This window comes from Salvelinus sp. IW2-2015, linkage group LG18 (genome assembly GCF_002910315.2).
Source record: "Salvelinus sp. IW2-2015 linkage group LG18, ASM291031v2, whole genome shotgun sequence".
Lineage (NCBI taxonomy): Eukaryota > Metazoa > Chordata > Actinopteri > Salmoniformes > Salmonidae > Salvelinus > Salvelinus sp. IW2-2015.
The window spans coordinates 13323665-13340858 of NC_036858.1; the positions used below are offsets into that span (position 1 = coordinate 13323665).

A 17194-nucleotide genomic window follows, 5' to 3' on the forward strand; every position below is an offset into this window, starting at 1 on the left:
ACATAACATTAGTGGAAATATACTTATCTTGCAATTGCATCACAAAAAACAATCACATTAATGAGACAATTTATGGTTTCATTTGAGGTGACAACCTTTATTGAAATTTCTTTGTTGAAAAAAATATATAAGTGTAGAACATTGATGGACAAAACATTTTTAGTGCATAATTTAGACTGAATGACCGTATTGGCTGATGGACATACCGTTTTATAATTTTAAGAACATAAAATGTCAACAACAACAAAAAAGACTCCCATCAAGTGTAAAACCACTGAACAGACAAAGGAGGCTCCCATATAAATAAAAATAAAATATTTTCTTCAAATATGCAAAGTAATTTACAGGACTGATAAAAACCTCAGAATTAAAATGACTAAAGTAAACAATTGATCAATTATTCCGTTTCCTTCGTCAGTTGAACTGAGGCACTTGCGTGCGTGAGTATTGATGACTTCTAATCTACACCCAACCGAGGGTTGATGCAGACAGGAGAGCAGTGTTTCAATTAACCTACATTACCACCACCCAACACCTCATGTCAATCTAGAAATCCATACTAACTAGGACCAATGGTGAAAGCTTGGGTCTATACAACCCCCTGATTGTCCTTTAATAATATAGTTCACAATCTACTAATGTATAGTGGTCTATCTTGTTCTAAAGGCCCTGCACCTCCCATAGCAGGATCTCATTGTAGGCAACGGTAAAAAGGAGTTTCCCTGAGGGGGAGAATCGACAGGTCTGCAAAGAGTCACTGTGGTGGAGGAAGTCCTGGAACCTACCACTGGATGATTTGATGAGCTTCAGCACTCGCTCTGAGAGAGAGAGAGAAACAAAACACACAGCTTCATGCAACCTATTTACATACATACACAATGTATCATTGCGTACAGTACTGTGCAGAGACACACATGCTGGTGGTCTGTCAAACTGATGCTGTATTGTAAATTCGAAAATACCAAGCAAGCCTGTGCCAAGCTGGTCTGCTTTTGATGGGTTTTTATTGCAGTTTATTTTAATGCTTCAGTCCTTGCTAGCAAACAAAGTGCTTTTTACAACACGAAACACAAGACACACCAGTCGCATTGTAAAACTGAAGCGAGAGAGGTAGAAGAGAAGTGACATGCACCTTTTGAGCCCACAGCTATGAGGCGACCCTTGGAGGAGAGGCTGAAGCACATGGCCCAATGGGACAGGGCAATCTTCTTTATGACCCGTTTCTTGGCCAGGCTGTAGAAGGACAGCTCTCTCTCCACTCCATAGCCTGTGTACACCACCAGGCCAGGGTCTATGGGGCTGAAAGCAGCCAGGCTGGGGGGAAGGCTGTCTGACTCCTGATGAAGACAGAGATAAAGAGAGGACTTTTAAAACACAGAAATGTTCACGGTAAAACTATTCAATGCTTGCAAGGTTGAGAAAAGTATTTCAAGTAAAAAAACAGTCATTGACTGATATCACGTCTCATCTTGCACTTCACGTCGGGGCCGATTCAGACTTTTTTAAAACCCGTTTTGATTGAAGCTCTTCTCAGTATTTAGTATTCAGACCTACCCTATGCACATGCGCAATGGGGTTTGCGGTTGTGGCTCCCTTGCAAGCGCTGAATAAATGTAATTCAAATCACAGAAAACACACCCCGTTTCCCACAGTGTAGTATAATATGTTTGTATGTTTGTTTTTTTATATACTTTTTTTTGTGGGAAATGGGGTGGAAATACCTGTCATCTTGATATGCTTTCCAGTTTGCTTCCATGAACGGTTTCACATTAGTCTCCAGCGATCAGAAGGAAAAATCATCTAAAACAATTGCTATTTGTATTTTACAATCCCCTTCTCCAAACAGATTACTAATTTACCTAGCTCTTATCAATTTGTAAATTAAATTGCATGGAGAGCGGTGTGTATTTCTAATCATTTCAACAACAACAAAAAATCCACTTGGAACAAACAGGTAAACTCAAACTTATTCATGATTCCCGTATCTGTAGACACACCTCTGCCACACCTTCAATTTCTGTGATCTACCCCCCAAAGAAATACCTTGCTGGCACATGCATTTCCCCATGCTTAAAGGTGCAATATGCAGAAATCACTCCGCCATTTCCTGGTTGATAAAATTCAAATAGTTCGCCTAATTTCAGTTTATGGTGACAAAACAAGCAGTCATTACGTAGAGAATCATTGTACCAGCTAATCCGCTGTGAAATCAATTTTCTATAACCAAAAATATTGKATTTTCATCTGTTTGAAGCTGGTGTACAAAACCGAAATGAAAAGACGAAAAAAACGATACTTAAGAATGGGAAGCATAGAAATTACACACATAGAACAAATCCACCAGTTTTTAGACTCGCTTTCAACGAGAATGACAGATCTATAACTTACTTTTCTATGTGAATTTGGTCGGGTCGCCTACATATTGCAGCTTTAAGTCCAAGTTCAGAATACATAGAGAGAAAAGTGCATAAAAAGGGAATAAAGTTACATTGATGCTAACGCGCATAACTTGGGTCTGAATTCCCACCATCCTGAACAAAATCCTCACATGAAAGTGCTTGTCTAACAGACTGATTTCCATGCTATTCATTTTGTGTGCATGTATGCCTATGAAGATAGGTTTACCTCAGGATTGGCAGGGGCTGGAAATGTGAGCCAGTCCAGGAGCTCACACTTGTCCTTCATCCAATCAGCTGCCCAAACGCTGACCCGTCTGTCTGTACTGGCAGCCAACCACATCTCGTTTCCTTCAAGCCCAAATTCTTTGTACTGGTGGACAAAATGCATGACGACACAATTCCTTCATGTAGATTCTTAGTAGCTCCTCAAAAACAGTTACACTAGTAACTTCAGAAGACGTCACACAGAAGTATGTTCTAGTCATTCTATTATACTATAGGATGGGGTCCCCCCTTTTATTCATTATAATTTGAAAGGCAAAACTGATCCGAGATCTGCACTCCTACTCAGATGCGTGAATATGGGCCCTGACCTGTTTCTTCACACACTGGATGGTAGTGATGGGTGCCCCCTTGTGGTCGCTGATAAGTCGGACGGTAAGCCCGGTTACTGGGCTGCTGACAGCCATCAGGCCGTCCCTCCCCGCAGAGAGGATCACCTGACCTGAGGGTCAGAGGTCACATATAGCCTCCGTTATTGGCAATGTGTATTATTATACATCCCAGTGAAATGACACAAACGGTGTCCCAACAGAAAGACTGCTATCACATCCTAAACATGAATAGGAAAGCAGAGTCGGCAGTGTCCGACTACCAAATTCACACACGAGACAATGTCCACTGGTAGCATTGACAGTGACCTTCCCAAACACACACACCGTTAGCAGAGTACTGGATGGCGGTGACGGCCACAGGGTGCGGGTGCAGCTTGAGCTCCATCTCTGAGGAGGCCAGGCGAAAGATCCTTAGGGTCCCGTCGCTGTACCCCCCCACCACACAGGCATCTCCTTTAGAGGGACTGACGACCGGGCTCCAGCACGCACTACCACAGCTCTGACAGACAAGATGGGGGACGGGGAGGGAAATCAGGTGTGTAGATATTGACAGTCAGACTCCTAGGCTTATAACTGGTGCATGATATGAGATCGAGAGAGCTCTCTCTCTCTCTCTCTCTCTCTCTCTCTCTCTCTCTCTCTCTCTCTCTCTCTCTCTCTTGCTCTCGCTGTCCTCTCTTCTCTCTCCGTCTCCGCTCTCTCGTCTCTCTCTATCATCTTCCTCTCTCTCTTCCTCCTCTTTCTCATCGTCTCGTCTGCTCTTCTCGTCGTCGGTCTCCTCCTCTCTCAGTCTCTCTCTCTGCTCATCGTCTCGTCCTCTCGTTCCTCTCTCTCGTCTCTTCTCTCTCCATGCCATTTAGCCTGTGTATAGGGCGGTAGTTGAAGATAAAATAGCTGCGGTTCATCGTCATAGGCTCTCCATTTAATGATCACATGCTTCACAAACCAGTTTTTTTGTTGTTTATCGAGTCGCGTTTATAATATTTTGTGTGCTATTAAAGATACCATATGGCGGCGGTTAACATTAAATGATGTATTGTAATGGTTATATAGTGTGTACCCCCCCCGTGAATAGGGCGTTAAAAAAGAAGCAAGTAACAGACGAAAAAATGCCCATGACTGGAAACTAAGTTGGATCGTCATTCGATTGTCTGCTGCCGCCAATCCCTCGTCCTTCCATTTAAAAGTCATGCATGACAGGCTTTAGGGAGAGGATGCATTTTGGGGGGGTTAAGTAATATTCGTAAGAACTCTAAAGAAAATTGGCGTCCCAACACTTCCCAGTCCTCCTTGATGATTAGAAGGAAAAGAAAAAACACAAAATAATGCAACCCATTGCCATACGAGTGGAAGTCCGTCGACAATATAGCGCGAAAGCATAAGGTAGCGTCTTTTTTTTTGAAAATCCATAGCGAAGCCTTTGCCTTGAGCGTTCGTGTTAGGGTTTGTTTGGATCTGGTGCAAGCCTCACGGCTGTTGAGACAACCTTGAAACTGCCCGACTCAGTTGTTTGTTGGGGCCGTCACAGCCTCGAGAACGGCCACCCCCACACGGGCAAAGTGGCGCTTCCGTGCGGCGTGAAAGAAACGTGTCATTACCTGACCACGTGGGGGGGGGGGGGGGGGAGTGGGTCAGTCAATGTACGGATAGAGGCGTCAACAATGAACGCTCATATAGGCTCCAAAAGTCACAAACGCATGCACACGCTGGCAAAAATGCTGCACTGTACCTTGCTCTTGTGTCCGCTGATGAGGCGGATGCTGGTGTTGTCCACCCAGTTGATGTACCACAGGGTACCCGCCGTGGTGCCCACGATGCCCATGTCCATGACGTCGTCAAAGGCCGCGCTCACCACCGTCCCGTCCAGCATCATCTCCTGCTCCAATAGCACCCGAGCACCTCTGATAGACAGAGGAAAGGACCAATGAGAGTAGACCATTAGATCAAATAAGCCAATTCATTGAATAAGAGTGGTTCTCTATATAAAACGTAATAGCCTCACAAGATCGCACTGATGCAATACATGTACACCGAACCAAAACATAAAAACACAAATAAACTGAGTTACAGTTCATACAAGGAAATCAGTCAATTGAAATAAACTAGACCCAGATCTATGGATTTCACATGACTAGGAATACAGATATGCATCTGTTGGTCACAGATACAGTTCCTTTAAAAAAAAAAGTAGGGCCTTGGATCAGAAAACCAGTCAGTATCTGGTGTGACCACCATTCGCTTCATGCAGCGCGACATCTCCTTCACATAGAGTTGATCAGGCTGTTGACTGTGGCCTGTGGAATGTTGTCCAACTCCTCTTCAATGGCTGTGTGAAGTTGCTTGATATTGGCGGGAACTGGAACATGCTCTCGTACATGTCGATCCAGAGCATCCCAAACATGCTCAATGGGTGACATGTCTTGTGATTTTGCAGGCCATGGAAGAACTGGGACATTTCAGCTTCCAGGAATTGTGTACAGATCCTTGTGACATGGTGTCGTGCATTATCATACTGAAACATGAAGTGATAGTGGTGGATGAATGGCACGACAACGGGCCTCAGAATCTCGCCACGTATCTCTGTGCATTCAAATTTCCATTGATAAAATGCAATTGTGTTGGTTGTTCGTAGATTATGCCTGCCCATACCATAACCCCACCATGGGGCAATCTGTTCACAATGTTAACATCAGCAAACCACTCGCCAACACAACCATATAAAGCGCTGTCTGCCATCTGCCCGGTACAGTTAAAACTGGGATTCATTCGTGAAGGGCACACTTCTCCAGTGTGCCAGTGCCCATCGAAAGTGAGCATTTGCCAACTTAAGTCAGTCACGACACCAAACTGCAGTCAGGTCAAGACCCTGGTGAGGACGACGAGCACGCAGATGAGCTTCCCTGAGACGGTTTCTGACAGTTTGTGCAGAAATTCTTCTGTTGTGCAAACCCACAGATGGGTATTCTCAGACAATCCGGAAGGAGAAAAAGCCAGATGTGGAGGTCCTGGGCTGGCTTGGTTACACGTGGTCAGCAGTTGTAAGGCAGGTTGGGCGTACTGCCAAATTCTCTAAAATGCCATTGGAGGAGGGTTATGGTAAAGAAATTAACATTCAATTATCTGGCAACAGCTCTGGTGGACATTCCTGCAGTCAGCATGCCAATTGCCCTCTCCCTCAAAACTGGAGACATCTGTGGCATTGTGTTGTGTGACAAAACTGCACATTTTAAAGTTGCCTTTTATTGTCCCCAGCAGAAGCTGGACCTGTGTAATGATAATGCCGTTTAATCAGCTTATTGATATGCCACACCTATTTAACAGGGATGTTAGACAGGTGTGACTAACAGGGATGTAAACAACACTTTACATGTTGTATGCTGAAATCGATCCGCCGTAAAAGACAAATAAACTAGAAGCATAGAAATAGCGCACATAGAACAGATCTACTGCTTCTTAGACTTGCTTTCAATGAGAATGACAGATCTGTAACTACCATTTCTATGTGAATTTGATCAGGTCCCCTCAAAAAGTTACATATTGCAGCTTTAACTAAATACCACATTTTCAAGGTATATAAATCAACAGGCCACAGAGATGAATGGGCTTTAAAGACATGTCATGAGAAGATACACTATGTAACATAGGAGGATGAGGGAAAAGGTATGTAAGGAGTAGAATGTGTAGGCTGAGAAGGAGTGTGCGGTGAGCAACAGACCTGTCCTCTGTGTTAGAGGCCTCTCCTCCAGGCCTCATGCCCTGTACAGCTGCTACGCCCCACAGCCCCAGCCTGCGAGTGTTACTGCCCGTCAACAGACGGTTCCCCCGACACAGCAGCACTCCTAGAAACACACACAAAAGTACACTAATACTGTACATAGAGACTCACAAACCTATTTTGGAGACGGCTTTATTTGCAAGGATTGTGATATGTGTTTATTTACCAACTTTAGTTGAATGAAGTCTGGATAAGCTTCGGATAAGAGTGCCTGCTATGAGTAACATTTTTTAAATGTAACTGACCGATCTCCCCCTGGTCAGCCTCCCAGGTCATGAAGCAACGCTGGGTGTTGCAGTCCCAGGCACACACATGTCCACTGTTGGTGCCCGTGAAGAGGATGGAGTTGGCGTTGTAGCACAGAGCTGTCAGCTCCACGTCACCCACCTCCTCTGGCACACATACTCTCTGCACCTAGAATTTGAATTAGAAAAACTTTATTGTCCACACAACGTGGACATATTTCTTCAAAGTCTTTGTTTAAAAAAAACGTTGTTGTCCTCGTTATGTGGAAATATGTCTTCCTATGAGGGAGGACATGTAGAACATACCTGGTGCTGGCCTGATTTTTATCCAAGCAGAGGGGCTCTAGTTAGCTCGACATGCCCAGCCCAAACCAGGCAGGAAATAAGCAGTGTTAAACAAAAGAAGGCTGGTATTACACCGAAACATGTTCTCTAGAAAGCAGGCCAAAAAAGCATAGATTGGGTCGGTACGATAGTTACCTTCTTAGAAAAACAATTAATTAGAAATTCATTCTAATTCTATTGTTACCTTGAGCTCCACGTCCAGGCCCTGTGTGTGGGTGTTGCAGAAGTAGAGTCCCTGGCGGCCCACACAGGCCAGCTGGCTGGCTGCAGAGGGGCTGAAGGCCACGTCGTGGAGCGGGCCGGACACACTGACCCTAGACAGCAGCTGGTAGGTCCTGGTGCTCCACAGTGCCACCTCCGGGTCGGTGAAGTCCCCTGCAGGAGGGCAGATTCAAATACCATAAAAAAAAAAAATGTTCTCTCTCATCCTTGAGGTAATCATTGATCTGTATGTGACTGGATAAGTGAATGCTATGTAGTGAAACTCTACTACACTTGTCCTTGAAGGACTGTTCCACTGACCCACAGTGAGGAAGAAGAAATCATCCCTGGAGAAGGACAGAGCCTGCACCGCCCCCCGGTGGTAGGAGATGGTATTACTGCAGGTTCCGTCCTGAACGTTCCAGATGCAGATGAGGCTCCTGGTGCCACCGCTGCCCCCTGCCGCCGAGGCCACCGTCTGAAAGAGAACAACACACCGTCAGAGACGTGCAATGACTCATAAAATCACCTGTCTAGTTAGAAGGGATCAAAGTCACATAAACACTTTAAACAGGATAATTCAGACTTAGCACAACTAGTCACAGAGAGAAACCACATTCAGACAGTGGTTGAGACGCAGAGAATGCATCATCCTTATTGGCACCAGCAGTCCACCACCTTCATCATCATCGCTCATGCTAGAGAGGAGACTGGAGGCCTACCTGCGCGTCATTGGTAACAGCCAGACAGGAGATCTCCTCAGTGTGGCCCAGCCAGTGTCTCTGGGAGCCAGTGTGTAGGTTCTCCACCACCACCACACAACCACAGGAGTACGCAAACAGACCTGCAATCAGTCAACACAACTAGGGCTGTGGCGGTCACGAAATTTCGTCAGCCGGTGATTGTCAAGCAAATAACCTCTAACCTCTAGTCTCTCACAATTTGACAAGCACTTGATGATGCCTCGAATTTCATGGCGGCATCTCCTTTGTGGTCGTAATGCACCATTAAAAGATAACCATGCCTTTTGAAGCCCGGAGTGCTGCGTTGTGCCCTTCTCCCTGAGTGTGCTGCGCAATCCGAAACGTCTCTCACTCACACGGCTCTCTGTCACGTGATCGAGTCTTTCTCATAGGCTACAAGTGAAGACGGACACGTCGGGGACGCAACTGTGCGAGTCATTATCCAATTCTGAGGTGCATATTGAAAACATCGGATGAACTGTCCACATTTACTTTTCGTCAACCAACAAGATGAGTAGGCCTAACGAACAGAAAAAGCACTAGCATATGTCAATCTACTATGCCCACAAAAGTCAACCAATTCTATTCTGTGCGAGAAATAAATATTCCAAACATAGTCTGGGACAGTTGTGGGATGCGATAGATCCCAAATTAATACAACCACTAGCATCAAAAAAACGTTTTATGCAATGTGGCTGACGCAACAGATCAGAATGTTTAGCTTAAAATGTTGGTAAACGATTAGGCTATTTCTTCACGTTATAAGCGCAGTAATGCGCACATGGTAGTAGGCTATACGTGTGAATGTTCCATTAGCGGAAAACCCCATTATCAATAGTGACCGCAAATGTGATTATGCCTGTAATGCTTTTATTATGAAGGTGCATTTTTATGGTGAAAATTATCTTCCCCAAACTTGAACTTAACGCGGTGCGTATATATGCCAGTTAGGCTCTACACCCCTTGTAAAGCAGATTGATGTGCTTAATTTTAAGAAGTTATTTGGCCATTTCAGTTGTGATACAAACCTTAAAACGCAATTAAATAGCCTATAGAAATGTTGCGCAACATGAGATCATGGGCTCTCATGAAGTGTTTGATTAGATTTTCAAATACATTTGCATTGATGTCAGAGTGATTAGAGGGACAATAGAGTGCTGAGCACCAGGCAGTTAGCAAGTTTGGTAGGCTACTAATGACCAGCAGCAGCATCAGAACTTGGAGAAGCCTAATTACCGTGACTAAACGGTCATGTGGAATTTGACTGACTTCATGACTCGTGACTGCCAGTGTGGCGGTAATATGGTCACCGCAACAGCCCTAAACAAAACCACATAACCCCCACACAATCACAGGAGTACGCAAATAGACCTGCAATCAGTCAACACAACCACATAAGATAAACAAACAGCGATGAAACTGTAAATAAGAAGGAAAGAGACAAGGGGTCGGGTCATACATGCTTACGCCAAGTCTTACAATGCATTATAACTTGCATCATAATATTTTCTGTATTCTATCAGTATATTTTAGTCAGCCAATAAAATCAGTTGAACAAGCGCAAGGTTTTACCTGTTTCTGGATTCCACACCATGTTGGCCCGCCCATTGCCATTGTAACCAATTACTGCCTTCAGACTCAGGCCCTCTTCGCCCAGTTCGGGAGTTGCAGTACTCTGAGATGGAGACAAGCAGACAGAATGCTTGGAAAGCAAGTCTTAATAATGCAGGCTTCCTTATTTCTCAATGACAGGACCTGAGCTGGCGAGAGGTGCTCTCTACCTGGTCGAGGGTGGAGGTTTTGAAACGTGGGGTGAAGTGCTTGTAGCAGTCGGGGCGCACTGGCTTCTCCACCTCCAAAGAATCTGTATTACATACAACAAAGTAAGAAAAGGTTAAAGACATGCTCCGGAACATTGGTAACTACTGAGTATTTTTAAACCTCCCGCTTTGGGCAGGATGTGTCAATGTGTAGAAGCTATGCTGTGCCATTTTCCCTACATTTCCCCCCCCACGTGGGCCCCTCCTCGAGCAGCTCAAGCAATGACCTTCAGCCCCTCACCGTATAAGTGTCCACAATATGCACATGAAGCACCCAGCAGAGCGAGAGAGAAAGCAATGAAGTGTTGCACGAATCTGCACATATGTGACATTGTACGCAATGTTTGGGTGACCATTTTTGGCTTGTTAGCGCTACTTTCAGAACTACTGGCTTAAAAAGTATACACAAGTACCGGATAATCCCTTTAATAGAGAGAGGAATGGCTTTGTCTAGAAATATCCACTATTGTCAAAGTCAACTATAGAGCATACTATATTGAAATAAATATTGAAATAAGTATATTAGACAAACACACACACATATATATATATATATACACACATACACATATAGCGCATTCGGAAAGTATTCAGACCCTTTTACTTTTCCCACATTTTGTTACGTTACAGCCTTATTCTAAAATGGATTAAAAAAAGAATAATCCTCAATCTACACAAAATACCCCATAATGTCAAAGCAAAAACAGGTTTTTAGAAATGTTTGCAAATTTATTATTATTAAAAGCAGAAATACCTTATTCAGACCCTTTGCTATGAGACTTGAAATTGAGCTCACGTGCATCCTGTTTCCATTGATCATCCCATACCATCCCTACAGGGAAGAATTGTGGTGGCAGCATCATGCTGTGGGGATATTTTTCAGCGGCATGGACTGAGAGACCAGTAAGGATCGAGAGAAAGATGTACAGAGAGATCATTGATGAAAACCTACTACAGAGCGCTCAGGACCTCAGACTGGGGCAAAGGTTCACCTCCAACAGGACAACAACCCTAAGCACAAAGCCAAGATAATGCAGGAGTGGCTTCGGGACAAGTCTCTGAATCTCCTTGAGTGGCCCAGCCAGAGTCCGGACTTGAACCCAATCGAACATCTCTGCAGAGACCTGAATATAGCTGTGCAGCGGCGCTCCCGATTGACTGCAGGAATGTCCAACAGAGCTGTTGCCGGAGAATTTCATGTAAATTTCTCTACCATAAGCCGCCTCCAACGTAATTGTTATAGAATTTGGCAGTACATCCAACCAGCCTCACAAACGCAGAACACGTGTAGCCCCGCCAGCCCAGGACCTCCACATCCGGCTTCTTCACCTACGGGACCATCTGAGGGGGGTGCTGAGGAGTATTTGTGTCTGTAATGAAGCCCTTTTGTGGGGAAAAACTAATTCTGATTGGCTGGGCCTGGCTTCCCAGTGGGTGGAACTGGCGACCAAGTGGGTGGGCCCATGCCCTCCCAAGCCCACCCATTGCTGCACCCCTGTCCAGTCATGTGAAATCCATAGATTAGGGCCTAATGAATGTATTTAAAATGGACTGATTTCCTTCTATGAACTGTAACTCAGTAAAATCTTTGAAATTGTTGCGTTTATATTTTTGTTCAGTCTGTACGCATGTACAGTACCAGTCAAAAGTTTGGACACACCTACTCATTCAAGGGGTTTTCTTTATTTTGACTCTTTTCTACTTTGTATAATAATAGTGAAGACTTCAAAACTATGAAATAACACATGGAATCATGTAGTGTGCAAAGCTGTCATCAAGGCAGAAGAAGAATCTCAAATATATATATTTTTTTTTTAAACATTTTTTGGTTACTACATGATTCCATGTGTTATTTCATAGTTTTGATGTCTTCACTTTTATTCTAGAATGTAGAAAATAGTACAAATAAAGAAAAAGCCTTGAATGAGTAGGTGTCCAAACTTTTGACTGGTACTGCATGCATGATGATATTCTTTGCCACTGAATTTATAAATAAATAATTTACCACTGTCCGCTGCTCTCTTCAGACTAGACTTCAGGGTTGATGAGTCTCCACCTGCTGCCATCTCAGTGACTTTGAGAAAGGAGCCAGACGCAGGGCGAGGGGAGGGGCCTGCCAGGTGGGCAGGGAGGGGGGCAGCGCGGGGAAGGACCTCGTCAATGTCCTCCTCACACAGAGACAGGTGGCTCAGAGCTTAAGAAGGAAAGAGGGAGACACAGGAGAAGGGCAAAGTGGTGGAGAACATGATACTTTAGGTCAGTTGTAAAACAACACCTTGCTCCTTATCTTTCTGTGTTTGCAGGAAGTCATAAGAAAAATGGTGGAAACCCATTGGCGGGCTAGGTGGAACGATCACCATCGTTTTTTGCACACTTTTCCAGGGGTTGGTGCTAGGGGTAATTTTACAAGTAAGGGTGAGAGATAAAAAACAAAGCGTAAAAAAAGTTTATGAAAAAGGGAGCAGCGATTCTCACCTTGTCCAATCCTGTCTATGGAGCTGATGTCCAAACAGGGCGGAGGTGAGGAGGGAAGGGGAGCTGTCCGTCGAGGCATTCCATTGGATAGCAGCCGACCGTTGACCTCTGACTCTGAATGACCTTTAAGGGCTACAGTAGAACCCCCAAATTCTGAATATCTATCGATAGCCAGAACTAGAAGACTTACTTCTTTCTGTAAATGGTATTCTATTCACTGGCAACCTTTTAAAATATGGTGTGAATGACATAGAAAGAAATGATGATTCTTCATCTCTGTTTTTGTATTTACCTGGTTTAGGAGGGGAAACAGAGGCGGAGTTGGGTGGTGAACTGCGAGAGAAAAATGAAAACTGATAAATTACACACAGATGCATGAATACAACCTACTTATACAATTTACAACAGTACAGTAATGCAATGCCACTGTGGATAATTATTTGGGAGACAGACAGACAGACCCAGAGGCAAGACTCTCACCGTCTGTCAGTTCCCGTCTCCTGAGGGTGGGCCAGGAAGTCCCAGAAGAAGATGGCGTCTCCTACTGAGACCACAGCCATCTGGTCTGGGGAGAAGTTCACCTGGCGAATAGGCTGGCTGTGGCCTATGAACATCTGGGATGGAATGTCGTCTTCAGTCAACACATTTCAAATGAATAACGTCACAACTTTAAAAACTACTTGAAATTTGGTAAGATCACAACACTGAAATCCATAAATTGCTAATACAAAATGCAGGTTGGCATGGTAACCGAACACAATCAACTTTACCTGCGAGTTGACATGCAGCTGCATGCTGTAATCCCACACCTTCACAGCATTGTGTCCTGCTGTCAGTAAGAAACGTCCATCCTCACTCACTGCCAGAGAGGAACACTGGTGCTTGTGTACCTTAGACACCTGGCAGGGAGACCATACAAACACTGAAAAACTCCACCAAAACAACGTAGATATATTAAGTACCTTGATTAATATATATTTTTTTTTTAAACACCAAAACACCCACGCTTTTCTTTTCTCACTAGCTCTGACTTTGCTGATAAGTTGCTTTGTTGAGGAAATGTTTTACTTACTACGATCGTGATATATGGTTGTCTCACCGAGCTACCTTATTAAGATGAATGCACTAAGTCCCTCTGGTTAAGAGCATCAGCTAAATTACTAAAATGTAAAAACATCTCTTTAGAAAAGTCAGTGGCAAAGAAAATCATCACCTTCATTACAACACACATCACTGTATTATGCACATCCACGATGTCACACACAAGCACACTATATACACAAAAGTATGTAGACACCCCTTCAAAATGTGTGGATTTGGCTATATCAGCCACACCCATTGCTGACAGGTGTATAACATCGAACACACAGCTATGCAATCTCCAAAGACAAACATTGGCAGTTGAATGGCCTTACTGAAGTACTCAATGACTTTCAACGCGGCACCGTCATAGGATGCCACCTTTCCAACAAGTCTGTTCATAAAATTTCTGCCCTGCTAGAGCTGCCCCGGTCAAATGTAAGTGCGGTTATTGTGAAGTGGAAATGTCAAGGAGCAACAACAGCTCAGCTGCGAAGTGGTAGGCCACACAAGCTCACAGAACGGGCCGCAGAGTGTTGGAAAAAATTGTCTGTCCTCGGTTGCAACACTCACCACCGAGTTCCAAACTGCAACGTCAGCACAAGAACTGTTCGACGGGAGCTTCATGAAATGGGTTTCCGTGGCCGAGCAGCCACACAAAAACCTAAGATCACTAAGCGCAATGCCAAGCGCCGCCATTGGACTCTGCGGCAGCGGAAACTCGTTCTCGGGAGTGATGAATCACGCTTCACTATCTGGCAGTGCGACGGACGAATCTGGGTTTGGAGGATGCCAGGAAAACGCTACCTGCCCCAATGCATAGTGCCAACTGTAAAGTTTGATGGAGGAGGAATAATGATCCGTGGCTGTTTTTCATGGTTCGGGCTAGGCCCCTTAGTTCCAGTGAAAAGAAAATGTAACACTACAGTATACATGACATTCTAGACAATTCTGTGCTTCCAACATTGTGGCAACAGTTTGGGGAAGGCCCTTTCCTGTTTCAGCATGACAATGCCCCCCCCATGACAGTGCAAATAGAGAGGTCCATATAGAAATGGTTTGTCGAGATCCGTGTGGAAGAACTTGACTGGCCTGCACAGAGCCCTGACCTCAACCCCATTGAACACCTTTGGGATGAATTTGAACGGCGACTGAGAGCCAGGCTTAATTGCCCAACATCAGTGCCCGACCTCACTAATGTTCTTGTGGCTGAATGGAAGCAAGTCCCAGCAGCAATGTTCCAACATCTAGTGGAAAGCCTTCCCAGAAGAGTGGAGGCTGTTATAGCAGCAAACGGGGGACCAACTCCATATTAATGCCCATGATTTTAGAATGAGATGTTCGACGAGCAGGTGTCCCCACACACTACAAAAGTATCTCCCACACTAAAACGCAGGCACACACACACACAGCTCAGAAACAGAGAGACGGCATGCATATCAGTACCACTACCTCTCTGAGCAGTCGTCCGGTGTTCGCGCTAATCCACAGGATCTTGTTGGCGGAGGTGGTGACCAGTAGGTGTCCAGTGGAGGCCGGGGAGAAGCACACCTTCAAGGCCGAGTCCAGACTGGTGCTCTCCACATCCAGGATACTCACGTCCACACGCAGCAGCTGAGTGATGCGACGTAGAGCATCATGTTACCTCGGCTCAGATACACATCCGAACTAGTTCAAATCGCATTTTAATTTGTCACATGCTTCATAAAAAACAGGTAAAGACTAACAGTGAAATGCTTACCTTCCCAACAATACAAAGAGAAAAAAAATATACAAATAATAGAAAAGTAATAAGTTATAATAAATACACAATGAGTAACGATAACTTAGATATATATAAACAGGAATCCAGTACCGAGTCGATGTGAAGGGTAATTGAGGTAGATATGTACATTTAACATATACAGTTGAAGTCTGAAGTTGACATACACCTTAGCCAAATACATTTAAACTCAGTTTTTCACAATTCCTGACATTTAATCCTAGTAACACATTCCCTTTCTTGGGTCAGTTAGGATCACCACTTTATTTTAAGAATGTGAAATGTCAGAATAATATGAGAGAGAATGATTTATTTCAGCTTTTCTTTCTTTCATCACATTCCCAGTGGGTCAGAAGTTTACATTCACTCAATTTGTATTTGGTAGCATTGCCTGTAAATTGTTTGACTTGGGTCAAACGTTTCGGGTAGCCTTCCACAAGCTTCCCACAATAAGTTGGGTGAATTTTGGCCCATTTCTCCCGACAGAGCTGGTGTAACTGACAGGTTTGTAGGCTTCCTTGCTCGCACACGCTTTTTCAGTTCTGCCCACCAATTTTCTATAGGATTGAGGTCAGGGCTTTGTGATGGCCACTCCAATACCTTGACTTTGCTGTCGTTAAGCCAGTTTGCCACAAATTTGTAAGTATGCTTGGGGTCATTGTCCAGTTGGAAGACTCATTTGCAACCAAGCTTTAACTTCCTGACTGATGTCTTGAGATGATGCTTCAATATTTCCACATAATTTTCCATCCTCATGATGGCATCTATTTTGTGAAGTGCACCAGTCCCTCCTGCAGCAAAACACCCCCACAACATGATGCTGCCACCCCCGTGCTTCACGGTCGGGATGGTGTTCTTCGGCTTGCAAGCCTCCCCCTTTTTCCTCCAAACATAATGATGGTCATTATGGCCAAACAGTTCTATTTTTGTTTCATCAGACCAGAGCACATTTCTCCAAAAAGTACAATCTTTGTCCCCATGTGCAGTTGCAAACCGTAGTCTGGCTTTTTTATGGCGGTTTTGGAGCAGTGGCTTCCTCTTTGGGCTGAGCGCCTTTCAGGTTTATTCGAATAGGACTCGTTTAACTGTGGATATAGATACTTTGTACCTGTTTCCTCCAGCATCTTCACAAGGTCCTTTGCTATTGTTCTGGGATTTATTTGCACTTTCGCACCAAAGTCCGTTCATCTCTAGGAGAACGCGTCTCCTTCCTAAGCGGTTATGACCGGCTGCGTGGTCACTGGTGTTTACTTGCGTACTACTGTTTGTACAGATGAACGTGGTACCTTCAGGTGTCAAGCAAAGAGGCACTGAGTTGAAGGTAGGCCAAAATACATCCACAGGTACACTTGACAATTGACTCAAATGATGTTAATTAGCCTAACAGAAGCTTCTAAAGCCACATAATTTCTGGAATTTTCCAAGCTGTTTAAAGGCACAGTCAATTTAGTGTATGTAAATCTCTGACCCACTGGAATTGTGATACAGTGAATTATAAAAGTGAAATAATCTGTCTGTAAACAATTGTTTGAAAAATGACTTGTGTCATGCACAAAGTATGATCGCTAAAAGACTTGCCAAAACTAGATTTTGTTAACAAGAAATTTTGTGGAGCGTTTTGAAAAACGACTTTTAATGACGCCAACCTAAGTGTATGTAAACTTCCGACTCAACTGTAACTAAGAATAGAACGTCAGATAATAACAGTAGCAGCAGTGTATGTGGAGTCAAAAAA

General features: G+C 44.2%; 2 protein-coding genes across 3 annotated transcripts in view; both read right to left on the reverse strand.

Annotated features, from left to right (window-relative positions):
- Nucleotides 1–119: 119 nt before the first annotated feature.
- Nucleotides 120–4608, reverse strand: LOC139029144 (WD repeat-containing protein 90-like). Its single transcript, XM_070448409.1, has 6 exons — nt 4540–4608; nt 3338–3512; nt 2993–3123; nt 2626–2769; nt 1133–1337; nt 120–818 (listed from the first exon to the last, which is right to left on the reverse strand). Exons 1-6 carry the CDS (start codon nt 4606–4608, stop codon nt 661–663), a joined length of 882 nt encoding a protein of 293 aa, XP_070304510.1. The 3' UTR covers nt 120–660.
- A 77-nt stretch (nt 4609–4685) lies between these two features.
- The window catches only part of wdr90 (WD repeat domain 90), a 46637-nt gene continuing 34128 nt past the window's right edge, over nt 4686–17194 (reverse strand). The window contains exons 23-36 of one of the 2 annotated variants that reach the window (XM_024007118.2): nt 15150–15311; nt 13388–13516; nt 13098–13231; nt 12910–12950; nt 12618–12749; nt 12148–12336; nt 10104–10186; nt 9895–9997; nt 8302–8423; nt 7901–8057; nt 7563–7753; nt 7034–7202; nt 6729–6852; nt 4686–4914 (exon numbers count right to left, since the gene is read on the reverse strand). In XM_024007118.2, coding sequence (XP_023862886.2) covers nt 4701–4914; nt 6729–6852; nt 7034–7202; nt 7563–7753; nt 7901–8057; nt 8302–8423; nt 9895–9997; nt 10104–10186; nt 12148–12336; nt 12618–12749; nt 12910–12950; nt 13098–13231; nt 13388–13516; nt 15150–15311 — 1950 coding nt within the window. In that variant the 3' untranslated portion in view covers nt 4686–4700. Of the gene's footprint in view, nt 4915–6728; nt 6853–6954; nt 7203–7562; nt 7754–7900; nt 8058–8301; nt 8424–9894; nt 9998–10103; nt 10187–12147; nt 12337–12617; nt 12750–12909; nt 12951–13097; nt 13232–13387; nt 13517–15149; nt 15312–17194 lie in introns of those variants that run through there. The other variant, XM_070448326.1, reaches the window with a different exon arrangement.

Bases quoted from the DNA above. Each gene is read 5' to 3' on its own strand.
- LOC139029144 (XM_070448409.1), bottom strand. From the start codon at position 4,608: ATGACACGTTTCTTTCACGCCGCACGGAAGCGCCACTTTGCCCGTGTG. The intron at 2,770-2,992 runs GTCAGGGCCCAT...TTTGTCCACCAG, and splicing joins TCCAGTGTGTGAAGAAACAG to TACAAAGAATTTGGGCTTGA. The intron at 1,338-2,625 runs GTAAACCTATCT...TGTCTTCATCAG, and splicing joins CAGCCCCTGCCAATCCTGAG to GAGTCAGACAGCCTTCCCCC.